This window comes from Mastomys coucha, unplaced genomic scaffold (genome assembly GCF_008632895.1).
Source record: "Mastomys coucha isolate ucsf_1 unplaced genomic scaffold, UCSF_Mcou_1 pScaffold7, whole genome shotgun sequence".
In the NCBI taxonomy this organism is placed as follows: Eukaryota; Metazoa; Chordata; class Mammalia; order Rodentia; family Muridae; genus Mastomys; species Mastomys coucha.
Window position 1 is genome coordinate 11637194 of NW_022196913.1, and position 13567 is coordinate 11650760.

The 13567-nt window shown below is 42.8% G+C and overlaps 1 protein-coding gene across 2 annotated transcripts in view; it reads left to right on the forward strand.

Moving 5' to 3' along the window:
• Positions 1–13567, forward strand: part of Pitrm1 (pitrilysin metallopeptidase 1) — a 32462-nt gene that overhangs the window by 3636 nt on the left and 15259 nt on the right. For both annotated transcript variants that reach the window (XM_031359648.1, XM_031359647.1), the window contains exons 3-15: positions 256–362; positions 836–987; positions 2457–2571; positions 2655–2751; positions 3690–3850; positions 5102–5228; positions 5480–5568; positions 7002–7130; positions 7687–7800; positions 8239–8335; positions 9716–9850; positions 11110–11248; positions 12697–12813. In XM_031359648.1, the coding sequence (XP_031215508.1) occupies positions 256–362; positions 836–987; positions 2457–2571; positions 2655–2751; positions 3690–3850; positions 5102–5228; positions 5480–5568; positions 7002–7130; positions 7687–7800; positions 8239–8335; positions 9716–9850; positions 11110–11248; positions 12697–12813 (1579 nt within the window). The remainder of the gene's footprint in view (positions 1–255; positions 363–835; positions 988–2456; positions 2572–2654; positions 2752–3689; positions 3851–5101; positions 5229–5479; positions 5569–7001; positions 7131–7686; positions 7801–8238; positions 8336–9715; positions 9851–11109; positions 11249–12696; positions 12814–13567) is intronic.

The window sequence follows — 13567 nt, forward strand, 5'->3', positions numbered from 1 at the left end:
AAAATAACTCCCCTCCCATTTAAAAAAAAAAAAAAAACAAAAACAAGAATGGTATGATATACCTAAAATCCCCTAGTAGAAGAGGTAGAGACAGGAATTGGTGGATTCCCGATGCTCACTAAGCAGTCAGCCTAGTTTACTCGGCAAGTTCCAGAGCAGTGAACGTGCACACACACAAGCCAAGCTGATGCTCTGATCCTGGTATGTTGCATGAGCCATGCTGCACAAGTCTGCTCACAGTCTCCTCCTCCTCAGGTCACTCCTGTTCCCGAGCTGTTCCTGACAGCAGTGAAGCTCAGCCATGACAACACAGGAGCCAGATACCTGCACCTGGCAAGGGAAGACAAGAATAACTTATTCAGGTGTGTGCTCCTTTTAGGAGCATGTTCTTTGATGTCTCCATCTAACACACCCACCATGCATCCTAAAATGAGAGGAAAAATATGCCTTGCCAGGCAGGCATGGCAGCTCACCAGTAAACCTACTACTTGGGAGGCAGGAGCAGGAGGATTGCTGCGAGTTCCAGATGGTGCTAGGCTACATAGTGAGTTCCAGGCCAGAGTAGGCTATAGTGTGAGAATATTTCCACTTTTCCCTCTCTTCCCAAAGAGGAAGATAAATGGATTCATCTGAAGATTCTTTCATGTAGATACATTGAAATTTTACAGTGTGACTCGGTGATTCATCCATGATAGTCAGAATGCATTTTATCAAAAGATTGTGATGTGAGAATGATTGTTTTTAATGATTCAGGGTGGCCCCGGGTTCAGGAATTATGTTACACGATATTAGGCTAACCCCTTGTCACCTGTTCCTTATCTTTCCTGTCCCTCAGTGTACAGTTCCGCACAACCCCAATGGATAGCACTGGAGTCCCCCATGTTCTTGAGCATACTGTCCTCTGTGGCTCTCAGAAGTACCCATGCAGAGATCCTTTCTTCAAAATGCTCAACAGGTCACTGTCCACATTTATGAATGCCTTTACAGGTAAGAAGGACATCCTGAATCAAAACCATGTTTTGGGGGGCTGAAGAGATGGCTCAGTGGTTAAGAGCACTGACTCCTCTCAATTTCCAGCAACCCCATGGTGGCTCATAACCATCTGTAATGGGATCTGATGCCCTCTTCTGGTGTGTCTGAAGAGAACTACAGTGTACTCATAGACATAAAATAAATAAATAAATCTTAAAAAAAAAAAAAAACATGTTTGGTCCATCAGACAGACACCAGTAGATAAATTATTTTCTAAGAGTGGACTTAATGTTGTAATTTTTTTAATTGTACTTATTTTATATCCCAACAGCAGCTTCCCCTCCCTCCCGTCCTCCCAGTCCTCCCCCTCTAACTTCCACCACCCCCAGCAACTCCCCCTCTGTCTTCCTCCAGAATAAGGCTGTCTTGGGTGGATTTTAATCAGCCATGGCATATTGTATCAAGTTGCAGAAAGACTAGGCAGCCCCTCTTCTATTAAGGCTAGAAGAGGCAACCTGGTAGCAGGCAAGCAGAGTCAGAGACAGTACCTGCTCCCACTGTTAGGAGACCCACGATAAGATCAAAGCTACACAACTGTATCATATGTGCAGAGGGGCTAGGTCAGTTATTAGTCCTTGCACTATGTGAAAGACGTTAGAAGCTGAATTATTTTAGGAAAGGTTATTGATGAGATTATTAAAATGGATGTACTAGGGGCTGTCAAGATGGCTCAGTTGATAAAGTGCTTGCCCCACAAGCATGAGGATTCACATTTGGAACTCTAGCACCCACGTGAAAGCCAGGTATACTGGTGTGTACTTACAATCGTAATGCAGGAGAGGTGGAGGCTGAAAGATCCTTTGACTTTTCTAGGTAGTGTAGCTGAAGTGGTGAGCTCCAGGTTCAGCGTAATACCCTGTGTCAAAATATAATGTGGAGAGTCATCGGCAAAAGTATCAGTATCAACCTGTGGCCTCCGCATTCACACAAGCCCCTGTGGACATGCACCTAAGCATGCAAAACATGTACACACTTATCCATGTGTACACACACAATTATCTAGTAGGTAAATGACATTGGAGTCTTGGGACAATGGTATGGGAATGTTTCTAATAAAGTTAGAATAACTTTGGGGCTAATCCCTATAGGATAGGGATACAGTGTAGGGATTTATGTATGTATTTCTTAAATGAAATCAGTCACTCAATCTTATCAATTAAACAAGTCAAGCAGCCAATCAAATCAAAGAGTAGGGAAGGTGACTGAAGAGTTGGTGCTGATGTCTGTCCAGAGAAGACTTGGGATTTGAGAAAGGCCAAGGCTCAGGTTGATGAGCAGAGTGGAAATAACGCATGCGTGGCTTCTGCTGTCTGTTTTCACGGGAGGAAAACACTTACTGAAGGATGTCAACCAATGAGACTTCGAAGTAATGACTTTCCGAGGGCGTCTCATATTTTAAAATCTCATGCTTCATTTCTCCCCAGCCAGCGATTACACAATGTATCCGTTTTCCACACAAAATCCCAAAGATTTTCAGAACCTTCTCTCAGTGTATTTGGATGCAACTTTCTTCCCGTGCTTGAGAGAACTGGACTTCTGGTAGGTAATGATTAGTTATAGGATTCGTGCTTTGGCCATCTGCTCAGCACCATGGTTTATCTATCCTGTTATCTTTTACTTAGGCAGGAAGGATGGCGTCTAGAGCATGAGAATCCCAGCGACCCTCAGACGCCCTTGACCTTTAAAGGGGTTGTCTTCAACGAGATGAAAGGGGCGTTTGTAAGTGTTTGTTCTTGTTTCTGCTACATTAAGATTATCTTTTAAAGAGATCTGTGTATTTGTATGTAGCATGTTCATGTGTGAGTGCTGGCTTTAACATGCCACATGCATGTTAAGGCCAGATGGCAACCTGAGGTATCAATGCTTGCCTTCTACTTTATTTGAGGTAGGCTCTCCTGTTTTTCACATGAGGCAGTCTGGCCCATGATCCTCTGGAGCACGTCCTTTTCTCTACCTCCTATCTTGCTGTGGGAGCACAAGGCTTACAGTGTATTGCTAAACACACCCAGCTTTGTGTATGTACTGGGGATTTGAACCCAGGTCATCGCGCTTATGCTTTAACCCCTGAGCCATTTGTTCAGCCCAGCTTTGTTAAGTTTTGAAATGTATATGTGCTTGCAATATAGGAGACCTGTTGTTATTTAGCATCCTCACCTCCCTCCTTAAATTACCTGGATTCAGTACTGTGAGCAGAACCCTTCAGTGGTAGAAGGGCCTGGTGTCATTATACATGGTCTGGAGTGTGAAGGCCTACCCTTTCCTGTCCTGCTCTTCTAGAAGTACATGGGGTGGCTTACATACTCCAGGGCACTCTGATTCTTGTGGCCTCTTTGAATAGCAAACTTGTTATCCTTTGTACTCCATTTGGTATCATTTTGTTCATGAGATTCCATGATAGTAAGTGACATTCCTTTTGTCTGCATAGTTAGTGGACCAAGGAATTCTTGCTCATCTCTCCTTATTCCACCCTTACCTTTCTCTCTGACTCAGCTGGACAGTTGATGAAAGATAAACTGTGCAGTTAAGCGAGCCAGCCCTCAGGCCCCAGCCACAGATGATGAGTAACTTGAATGTGAAGTTAAACTGCACCTGTGCAGCTGTGGGGCGGCATTTGATTGACAAGTCTTTTCATTAACTTACTTATTTTCAATTTCAAGACAGACAATGAGAGAATATTCTCCCAGCACCTCCAGAACAAACTTCTTCCTGACCACACATACTCCGTGGTTTCTGGAGGGGACCCACTCTGCATCCCAGAGCTCACGTGGGAGCAGCTGAAACAGTTCCACGCTACTCATTACCACCCAAGCAATGCCAGGTAGTGTTGGGTGTAGAGGTTTGGCGGTGGTAGATCAATCACTAGTTGACCTGCTTGCATTCTTCCATTGAGTGATACAGCTTCAAATTTAGTGAAGAAACATTTGCTGAACAGATCCATAGCTCTGGGTAAGACTGGAGCTTTTTAGTTTACCAACAGCTCCTACAGGAGGAAACGTAAATATCGACAGCCATAACTCTTCAGTTGGCAGTGTTTAGTGGTTACAAGCAACCTTTAAAGTCACCTCTGCTGGAGTTCCAGTTCCCCATCCTGTTCTTTGTCAAGGCTGTCTTATGTTTAGATTGTGAATGGTAGTGTCCACTCTGGGATGAATGTTCACCACACTCGTGAAGCCTTCCATTGTCTTCGGCAGAAATGAACTTTATTTGTTGTTTTTGTTAGTTTCTGTGTGTTTTGCACTCGCTTGCGTGTCTTTCGGTGAGTTTGTTTTGTGTTGTTTGATTTTTTTGGGACAGGGTCTCACTGTGTAGCTCTGGCTAGTCTCAAGTTCACTATATTGATCAGGTGGCCTCAAACTCAGAGATATCCACCTGCTTCTGACTTCTCTAAGGGCTGGGAGTGAAAGCATGTGCCACCATACCTGGCTAGTTGAACTTTAAATGGTAGCTCTGATAGGAAAGAAAGATAACCTTGCTGGGCGGTGGTGGCACACGCCTTTAATCCCAGCACTTGGGAGGCAGAGGCAGACAGATTTCTGAGTTCGAGGCCAGCCTGGTCTACAGAATGAGTACCAGGACAGCCAGGGCTACACAGAAAAACCCTGTTTCGAAAAACCAAAAAAAAAAAAAAAGAAAGAAAAAAGAAAAGAAATATAGCCTCTGATATGTGTAGTCTTTGTTTCCAGATGGTTACATAAGTATAGTGTATTAAAAACATCTAATCTAGGAATTGTAGCCTGAAGTTGAGTTTTTTGAAGTTCCTTACTTTGGGCTGTCAATCTTAGTTACATTCTTAGATACATTGCCTATCATAGGAACTCATTTGGCTTCTGCAGTGCCTTTATAGCAGATGAAAAATAAAGCTAAATAATTTTTGTTGGCAATTATCCAAATCCTCCTGTTTGCTGTGTATAGTTAGACCGCCTTAAAGCAAAAAGTAGTCCTATATGCAGTTGGTGTTCATGGAAAGATTACCTGGGCTATCCTGGTACCCTCCGTGTCATGCAGAAGCCTTTGATGTTGATCCATGCCCTTCTCAATTGAGTAAGTGCTGTGTTCCCTGACTTTGTAGGTTCTTCACTTATGGCAATTTCCAGCTGGAAGGTCACCTGAAACAAATTCACGAGGAAGCCCTGAGTAAATTTCAGAAAATGGAGCAGAGTACCGCGGTGCCTGCCCAGAAGCACTGGAACAAGCCTGTGAGTGCCCTTCCAGCTTTTGTCAGTGTCGATCATGCCTGTTAAATGTACTGAAGTGCGGACTTGGACTGTGTAGTACAATGATGTTTTGAGAAGTTGTCCTGGGCTGCACAGTAAGCTTTTCAAGACTGAGAGAATGGTTATTGGTTAAAGCTCACTTACTGCCAAGTGTTTGCCACATCCAGCTAATTTGTGGTTGTTTAAGACCCTTTGTGCTCTGTGCCTGCCTGAAGTATCACATCATTTTGCAGAGGGAATTCCATATAACATGTGGCCCAGATTCACTAGCTACGGACACTGCCAAGCAAACAACTGTCAGTGTTAGCTTCCTCTTACCAGAGTAAGTATGTGTTGTAAAATTTATGCTGGTAGACAGTAAGAAAATATACAGATTAGAAGATTAGGTAATTCTCCAGGGCTAATGTAATGGACAGGTGGGAGGGTTAAAAAAATCAACCAAGTTTTAAGAATAAAGAACAAATGTCAAGGTTTTAATAACATCAGAAGTGAGGTTGGGAAAATCAGTTTTGCCAGCCAATCAGAGAAAAGTATTTTTCTTATTGTATACACACACATGCACACACACACACACATACACATTCTCTCATACACACACACACACACACATACAAACACACATACATAACACACACACACATATACCACACACACACACACACACACACACACACACATTCACACATGGTCTCTATAGTTCACTCTGACTTGGAATTGCCCATCTAGCCAAGGACCTTGACCTTGAACTTCTCCCTGCCTCTACCTCTCAAATGCTGTGATAGTAAATACGTGGTACCACTCCTCGTTTTTAATGCAGTGCTGGGAAATGAACCCAAGCTTTCAAGCATGCCAAGATGAGTACCCTACCAACTGACTCACATTTCCTTTCCTACTTAGTATATGTTATTGTTAATTAATTAATTAGTATTAAATGCTTCCAGAAAAGAGACACCAGTTTCAATTGTTTAGCTTTTGGGTGGGGGTCGCGGCCTGGAGGAAGGTCATGTCAGGAATAAGTATCCCGTGAATGTTGTCCTCAGGAGAATATGCCACCAACAAATTCATGTCCTGAAGAGCACGAAAGAAAGGAAAGACAGAGCTCTGCTCTGCCCGAGCTCTGGCTGCCACCCATAACTCCACCTTCCCCTAGGGTGCTAACATGGTCCTGATGCTGAATCTACTGTATGTCAAGACATGGTAGACCATCTTGTGATACCATTTGATGCATTAACTAAATTAATTCTCTGGCTCTGAGCCTTCCCCTCACCCCATCCCATATGATTATTACAATAAAGTAAAAAACTTTAAGAATTTCTAGTAGAACTTAGGTTTGATTCGAGAGGCAGGTACGAATTTAAGAGTAGTTGTAACTGACTCTATGAACTCTTAGGGCTGTGGAGATGGCTCTTCCACTAAAGTTTGTACAATCTAAGCCTGAGAACTGAGTTCAGTCCCAGAGCTTTAAAGCTGGGTGTGGGTGACCCAGCCTTTTAATCTCAGTGCTTGGGGCAAGGGTGAGGACAGACAGATCTTTGAGGCTCATTTTCCAGCCAGCCAAGCAGAATCAGAAACTTCTAGGAAAAATAGAGAACTTGTCTGAGAAAGCAGGGTGGATGGCATCCAAGGAACAATGCATGGGGTTGACCTCTGTTACGTGTGTGTGTGTGTGTGTGTGTGTGTATCTATGTATGTAGGTTTTTTTAATGTTCCCTTCTTACCGACTGACCATCACTTATATTGCCCTCCCCCATGAAGTATCACCGACACCTTTGAAGCCTTCACCTTGAACCTTCTGTCTTCCCTCCTGATTACTGGACCCAACTCCCCATTCTACAAAGCTCTGATTGAATCTGGACTCGGCACAGACTTTTCTCCTGATGTTGGGTAGGTTGGTTGTATTCATTTGATTGTATTTGATTAACTTGATTAGTTTGACTTATAGAAGTAGGATTCGATGTAGGTGACTGGGTGGTTTGGTTTAAATTGACATGATTAATTTAGTTAATTTGATTAATTAACTGATTTGCCCAGGTTGGCCTTGGCATTTTCAGTCCCCCTGCCTCAGCCTCTGGGGTAATGGGATTATAGGCCTGTGTTCCAAGGCTGGATTTATTGGTCTTTTACATCAATACTTTGTGTTTTAAAATTCATATCATTAAATATTCCTTAAAATATTAAGGTATTATAAAACAGCAGTTCATTGTTTCTAGAATTATTTTATCATAACGTAAAAGGTTAAGTCGTACTGACTCATGGAGTTATTTAAAAGGGTACGATTTTACATTTGACTAGCTACACCCTGGAAACAAGCACCTGAAAACATTGCTTTAATGCATTCTCTAGTGAGACGTGATGTAAAGTCTTCAGTCCTGATGTCAGTAAAGTACATCCCAAATGGCAGTGCTTGGCTTCTGATGGTCTGCCTGTTTCTGCTCTCTAGATATAATGGCTATACACGGGAAGCTTACTTCAGTGTCGGGCTCCAAGGGATCGCAGAGAAAGATGTCAAGACGGTCAGAGAGCTCGTAGACAGGACAATTGAAGAAGTTATAGAGTACGTGTCTGTGTGTGTGTGTGTGTGTATGTGTGTGTGTGTGCGCGTGTCATGACAACCTGCTTCCATCCTTCCTTCATGGTGCTTTGTGAGAAGGAGACTGAGCCATCTCTACCCCTGGCCTCTCGATGTCATAGGACATGTGTTGGTTCAGTTTAGTTCTTATGTATTTGAGTTTCACTCTGGGTTTTTTTCTGACATACAGAGTAATGGGGTGGTGTGACGTTTCCATGCATTTCTATGATTCATTCCTATTTTTCTTCTTCATCGGCACTCCCTTCCCCTTGCTCTTCTCCCTCCGTCCCCCACATGCGTGTATGTGTATATTATACGTCGCTTGTTTACTTATCTCATTACTGCCTCTGCCACCGTGTGCCTCTGAGACCTCTCTCTCTTCTCAGCATCTCATCTGTTAATTTGTGTGTCTCCTTTTTTTAGGAAAGGATTTGAAGATGATCGGATTGAAGCTCTGCTTCATAAAATCGAAATCCAAATGAAGCATCAGTCAGCCAGCTTTGGCCTGGCCCTGACGTCAGTATGTGACCTTGTCGCCACCGCCACCACCACTTTCCCTTCTGTTTGATTTGGATTTTATAACTAGTGGTTCTTTATGGTTTTTGTTTGTTTATTTGTTTGTTTTCTATTAGTGTTTTGTATTGTTCCTTTTTCTTTTTATTGTCTTCTTTTTTTTCATTTCTTTTTTTTTTTTTTTTTTTTTTTTTTTTTTCATTTTATTTTAGACAAGGTCCTGCCACGCAGCTGTGGTTGGCTCTAAGCTTAGTTCTCCCTTAGCCTGCTAGATGCCAGGGTTACAGGCATGCACCACAGTGCTTACAGAACTGTGGCTCTTGACAGCACTGAACATATTGGTTAATACTAATAATTGATTTTCATCTGAGTCTTGAAACTTCTACTATCCTGAATCAAATATAAATATACTTCTGCTTTAGTTTTACTTTTCTTTAGTTTTAAAGGTCTTTTAAAAATGTATATGTATGAGTGAATGTCTAGGAGAATTTATGTTCACTGTGTGCATTCAGGAGGCCCTGGGGTTCAGAAAAGGGTATTTGATCCCCTGAGAACCAAACATTGGTCTCCTGCAAGAGCAATAGTTCTCCTTACCACTGAGCCGTCTTGCCAGCCCTTTTTTGTTATCTTTTGATTAGCTTGCTTAATTGGCTGATTGTTTTGTTTTCTTTTATTTGCTTGGGTGTATATATGTAAATATGAAGGCATATATGTGTATGAAGGTGTGTGTGTATCTGGGTGTGTATACAGGGCAAGCTCAGATATTCCACCTTAGCTGCTGTCCACAATTCTTTTTTTTCCTAAGTCCGGGTCGCTCACTGGCTTCTCCCCTCGAAGCCGAGGCTGACTGGACAGTGATCCACAGGGACTCACCTGTCTCTGCCTTCCCAGCATAAATCACCATTCTTGGCTTTTTTTCTTCTTTATGTGGGTTCTGAAGATCGAACGAAGATGGATATGTTTGCAGAGCAAGCACTTCACCAACTAAGCTATCTAACTAGCACCTTAATAGGATGTTTGGGGATATTATATTTTTATATGAAACAGATTTATTTATATAGCTAACATTATATATCATAAACAAAATAGAGGTATTTAGGCCATTCTCCAAACAAGTAATGACTTAAAAATTTTGTTATAAACAGTTATGTCTTGGGGTGGGGCAATAATTGGGATTAAACACAGGGCCTTGAACATACTAGAAAATTGCTGTGCAAGCTAAACTACATCTTGAGCCCTTGACCATGGGGTTTGGAGTAGACCCTGGTATCATGATAGTCTGTTATCATGATAGTCTGTTTTGCCTTTTATGTTTGTAGGGGGAGGGGCGCCCTAGTTTTTCTGAGGTGATAACAGTGCATCGGGTATTTAAAATTCTTTGTTCTAGTATATAGCCTCTTGCTGGAATCATGATGGGGACCCCGTGGAACTCCTGCAGATGGGAAGTCAGCTGACTAAATTTCGGAAGTGCCTTAAGGAAAATCCAAAATTTTTACAAGAAAAAGTAGAGCAATATTTTAAGGTAAGAAACTTGGAGAACCTGTTGTCTGTAACTTGGTAGTTAGATTTCAAAATATTGAAAACTGGGACATTGAAAATTGTGAAATCAAGATCTTAATCTATGCAAGTAGTTTCTGTTTATAGATTTTTTATATGTACATATGTCCGTATGATTGTAATAAGAAATACAGGTGCTTATACAACTTAAATCCTATTTTTGAGATTAGAGTGCAAGTTCAGCCCTTAGTCACAGTAAAAGCATGTTTAGAATGAAGTATTCGATGCTTTCTGACAAGGTTGCTTAGCTGTCTGTTTTCTCGTATACTCTACTTAATCAGTGATCTAATTTGAAAGCTTTCTTGTAAAAATTGCCATTGTTTGGGACAAGGAATATAATTTGGCGTATGATTTCTCTGTGTTCTATATATCCACCCCTGCCACACTTTGATTGATTTGAGCGCTGGCATGCACACCCAATCTAGCTTTGAACTTTCAGCCTTCCTACCTCTGCCTCCTAAGTGTTGGGATCGCAGAGAAGCACCATCGCGCTTAGCTGGTGTGAGTTCTTATTGGAATGTAATCCACTCCCCTCTCAAGCTGGAGAGTTACAGCTGAGCATCGTGCGCTTATGCTCAGCTGTTGAAGGAAGTAAGAGGAGCATTCTAAGAACACATTCTTTATATTTGCTCAATGTCTGTTTGGCGCACATGAAACCGATCGATTGTTAGTCTCGTTCCCGAGGTGGATGTGGTGGCACATGCCTGTGGTCCCAGAGTTCGGGAAGCAGAAGCGGGACTATCAGGAAGCAAAGGTTATCCTTGTCTCCATAGTTAAGTTTGAGGCCATCTTGGGCTACCTGAGACCCCATCTCAAAACAACAAACGAAAAATTGTAGTACTAGCCTTTCAGGAATTCATAGTGCTAGATAAAAATTAATTTTTAAGTTGTCTTAACTTTAATGTATTTGAGATATTAGAAAGTACAGGTTTTCCTTACAATCAAGATGTACATTTGGGGAAACACTGGGGTTACAGTAGGCCTGATTGTAGAACCAGCGCCTATGGTTCATGTACTGACCAGAGAGCAGGTTTGTTTGTGAGGGCTTCTATGGCCTGTGTGGCCCTAGCTGCCAAACAGCACTAATGAAGTTCTCATCACTGAGAGGTAGGTAAGCAGAACTGTAAGCCCAAGTCATGCTGCCCTCGGATGTTTTACTTCTTGCAGATTTAGTGTCTCCTAATCATGTCTTAATGTGGGTTGTTGTTGCCATGGTTCCCACAGAACAATCAGCACAAGCTGACTTTATCCATGAAACCAGACGACGGGTATTATGAAAAGCAAACTCAGATGGAGACGGAAAAGCTGGAGCAAAAGGTGAATTCTCTCTCCCAGGCGGACAAGCAGCAGATCTACGAGAAAGGTCAGATGGATTCGGGGTGATGCGACTTACTTGATTTGATGTGTGTGATGGAGCCCATTTGTATGATTGGCTTGATGTTCCTTGGGTGTGAACTCGGGGCTCTGTGCGAGCAGAGGCAAGTGCTGCCACTTCCTCAGCGCTGTCTCCAGCCTTGCACTGTTTATTTTGAGATGAGGCCTCCACACTGGCCCTGAACTTTGTATCTCCCTGCCTCTGGGTAGCTGGGAATACAGGCTTGTGTCTCCCGGCCTGGAAACGCTGTTAGTTTTATCAGTTGTTTTCAATCACAGGCCACTGTGTGCATCTTCCCCTCCACCACCACCACCCAGAAATAGCAAGGCTTGACAATAGGGCATTTGGGCTTGTTTTAAAGGCCACGTGTCTGTCTTAATGTATGTGTATCCTCCATCCTCCATACAGCCCTAGAGAACTTTTTACTCCTAATAGCTACAGGAAAGGTATTTTTGAACACATACAGACTTCAGCTATGTCATGATGTGTTCCAACCATGACATTTGGCTATATCAGAAAAGTGACACGCCAGTTAATTTAATTAGATCAGCTCAGTTCCAGGCCATGGGCCATCATAGGAGGGAGATTAGGGTGGCAAGGATGTGAAACAGCTATCACAGCCCATGCAGAGTCAAAATCAGAGGGCAGAGCTTCCACGCATGCCTGTGTTCAGCTAGCTTTCTTCCCTCTTTCGCAGTTCAGAGTCCAGCTCAGGAATAGTGGCACCTACATTCAGGGTAGGTCTTCCTATGTCAGCTAAGACAATCTCTCACAGACATATCCAAGTCATCCTGGTCCAGGTGTCTCCAGATTTCGTCAAGTTGAAGGTTGAAGTAGGGCAGTAGCACAAGACATTAATGGTAATGCTCACATTACAGAGATGTTTTTCTGTACACATGCTCTGCAGAGCTCCTTTAAAGTAGGCACAACACCAGTGCCTTCAATGGTTGATTCACACAGTGGGGTTTTAAATCATGTGATTCAGTATTTGGAAATTTGCTGGGTTAAAGTCCAGGCAGAAAATGCCTAGAGATAGGAAAAGGTTTTTTAGGGTTAATTGTCAGTGTCTTTGGTGACAGACTGGCATGAAAGACAAAAGTCCTTACTACAAGGGACCTTTGGATTTGAGGATAGGAAAAAGAAAATTAGTTGAGTGATTCAGATATTGACTATGAGTGTATACAAGCAAGGGACAATTGGGGTACCAGGGTAACTGCAGAATCTCGAAGTGATGTCGGTTTGGCAGGTCCCTTATCCACTGTGATGATCAGATCCTCTTGGCTTGTGGCCTCAGTGGCTCGCGTTGGATCTTGAATAATGAAGACTAGCACATCCAGACCCTAAAACCCTAAAACCCTAAACCTTACAGGCAGGTTCCTTTGGATTTTATTTTCACTTTTTGTTTCTTTTTCTCTTTTTCTGTTTTTCTACTTTAGGTTTAGAATTACAGACGCAACAAAGTAAACATCAAGATGCCTCCTGTCTCCCAGCATTGAAAGTCTCAGACATTGAGCCCACCATGCCTTTCACCAAGTTTGACATCACCCTTGCAGGTCATCATCTGGCCATTCCCACAGGGGCCTGGGTTCTGTAACTGTGTTAAATAGCAATTTGCAAGCAGGCAGGGGCATGCACGCATTAGATGTTCTCCAGAAACCATCTCAATGGACAACCTGTTTGTAGAGCTCTGCTGTTTGTGTGCCTTGAAGATTATTATTGTTTGGTTTGTATGTGCAGGTATATATGCATGTGTGTGCCCATTGTGTGTGTGTGTGTGTGCGTGCACGTGTGTCTAGGCCAAAGGCCAAACTTGGGTTTGATTCCTCAGTGCCATCGACCTGACCTCACTGGTACTTGGGGTTTTAGAACTACCTGACTCCTTCTCCCAGCTCAGGGATTACCAATGTGTACCTCCACTCCTGGCTTTTTTTTTTTTTTTTTTAATAGATTTTGAGGATCAAACTCAGGCCCTTGTTTTTACCAACTGACCTTTTCCCCAGCCCTTGCAAATTATTTTGACTTCAGTGATGATAAATTTCTATCTTCACTAAGCAGCCTTGTGTTTTCCTGTGCGTAGATTTGAGGTCAGGGGCATTCCCTGCTCCTGGAATCAGGTGAGGATACGAGTTAGCCTGAGTTTGAATTCGGAATGGCTCTCCTTGGAATCCTCCAAGCCCTTACCGGTGGCTACCTCTTTAACTTGGCTGTTGCCATTGAAGAGGGTGTGGTAGCGTAAACACCTGTTGAAGTTGGGAAGAGAAAAGAGTCTGGGGTGCTCTTAACCTCCTGTCTCACTGCTTACAGGAT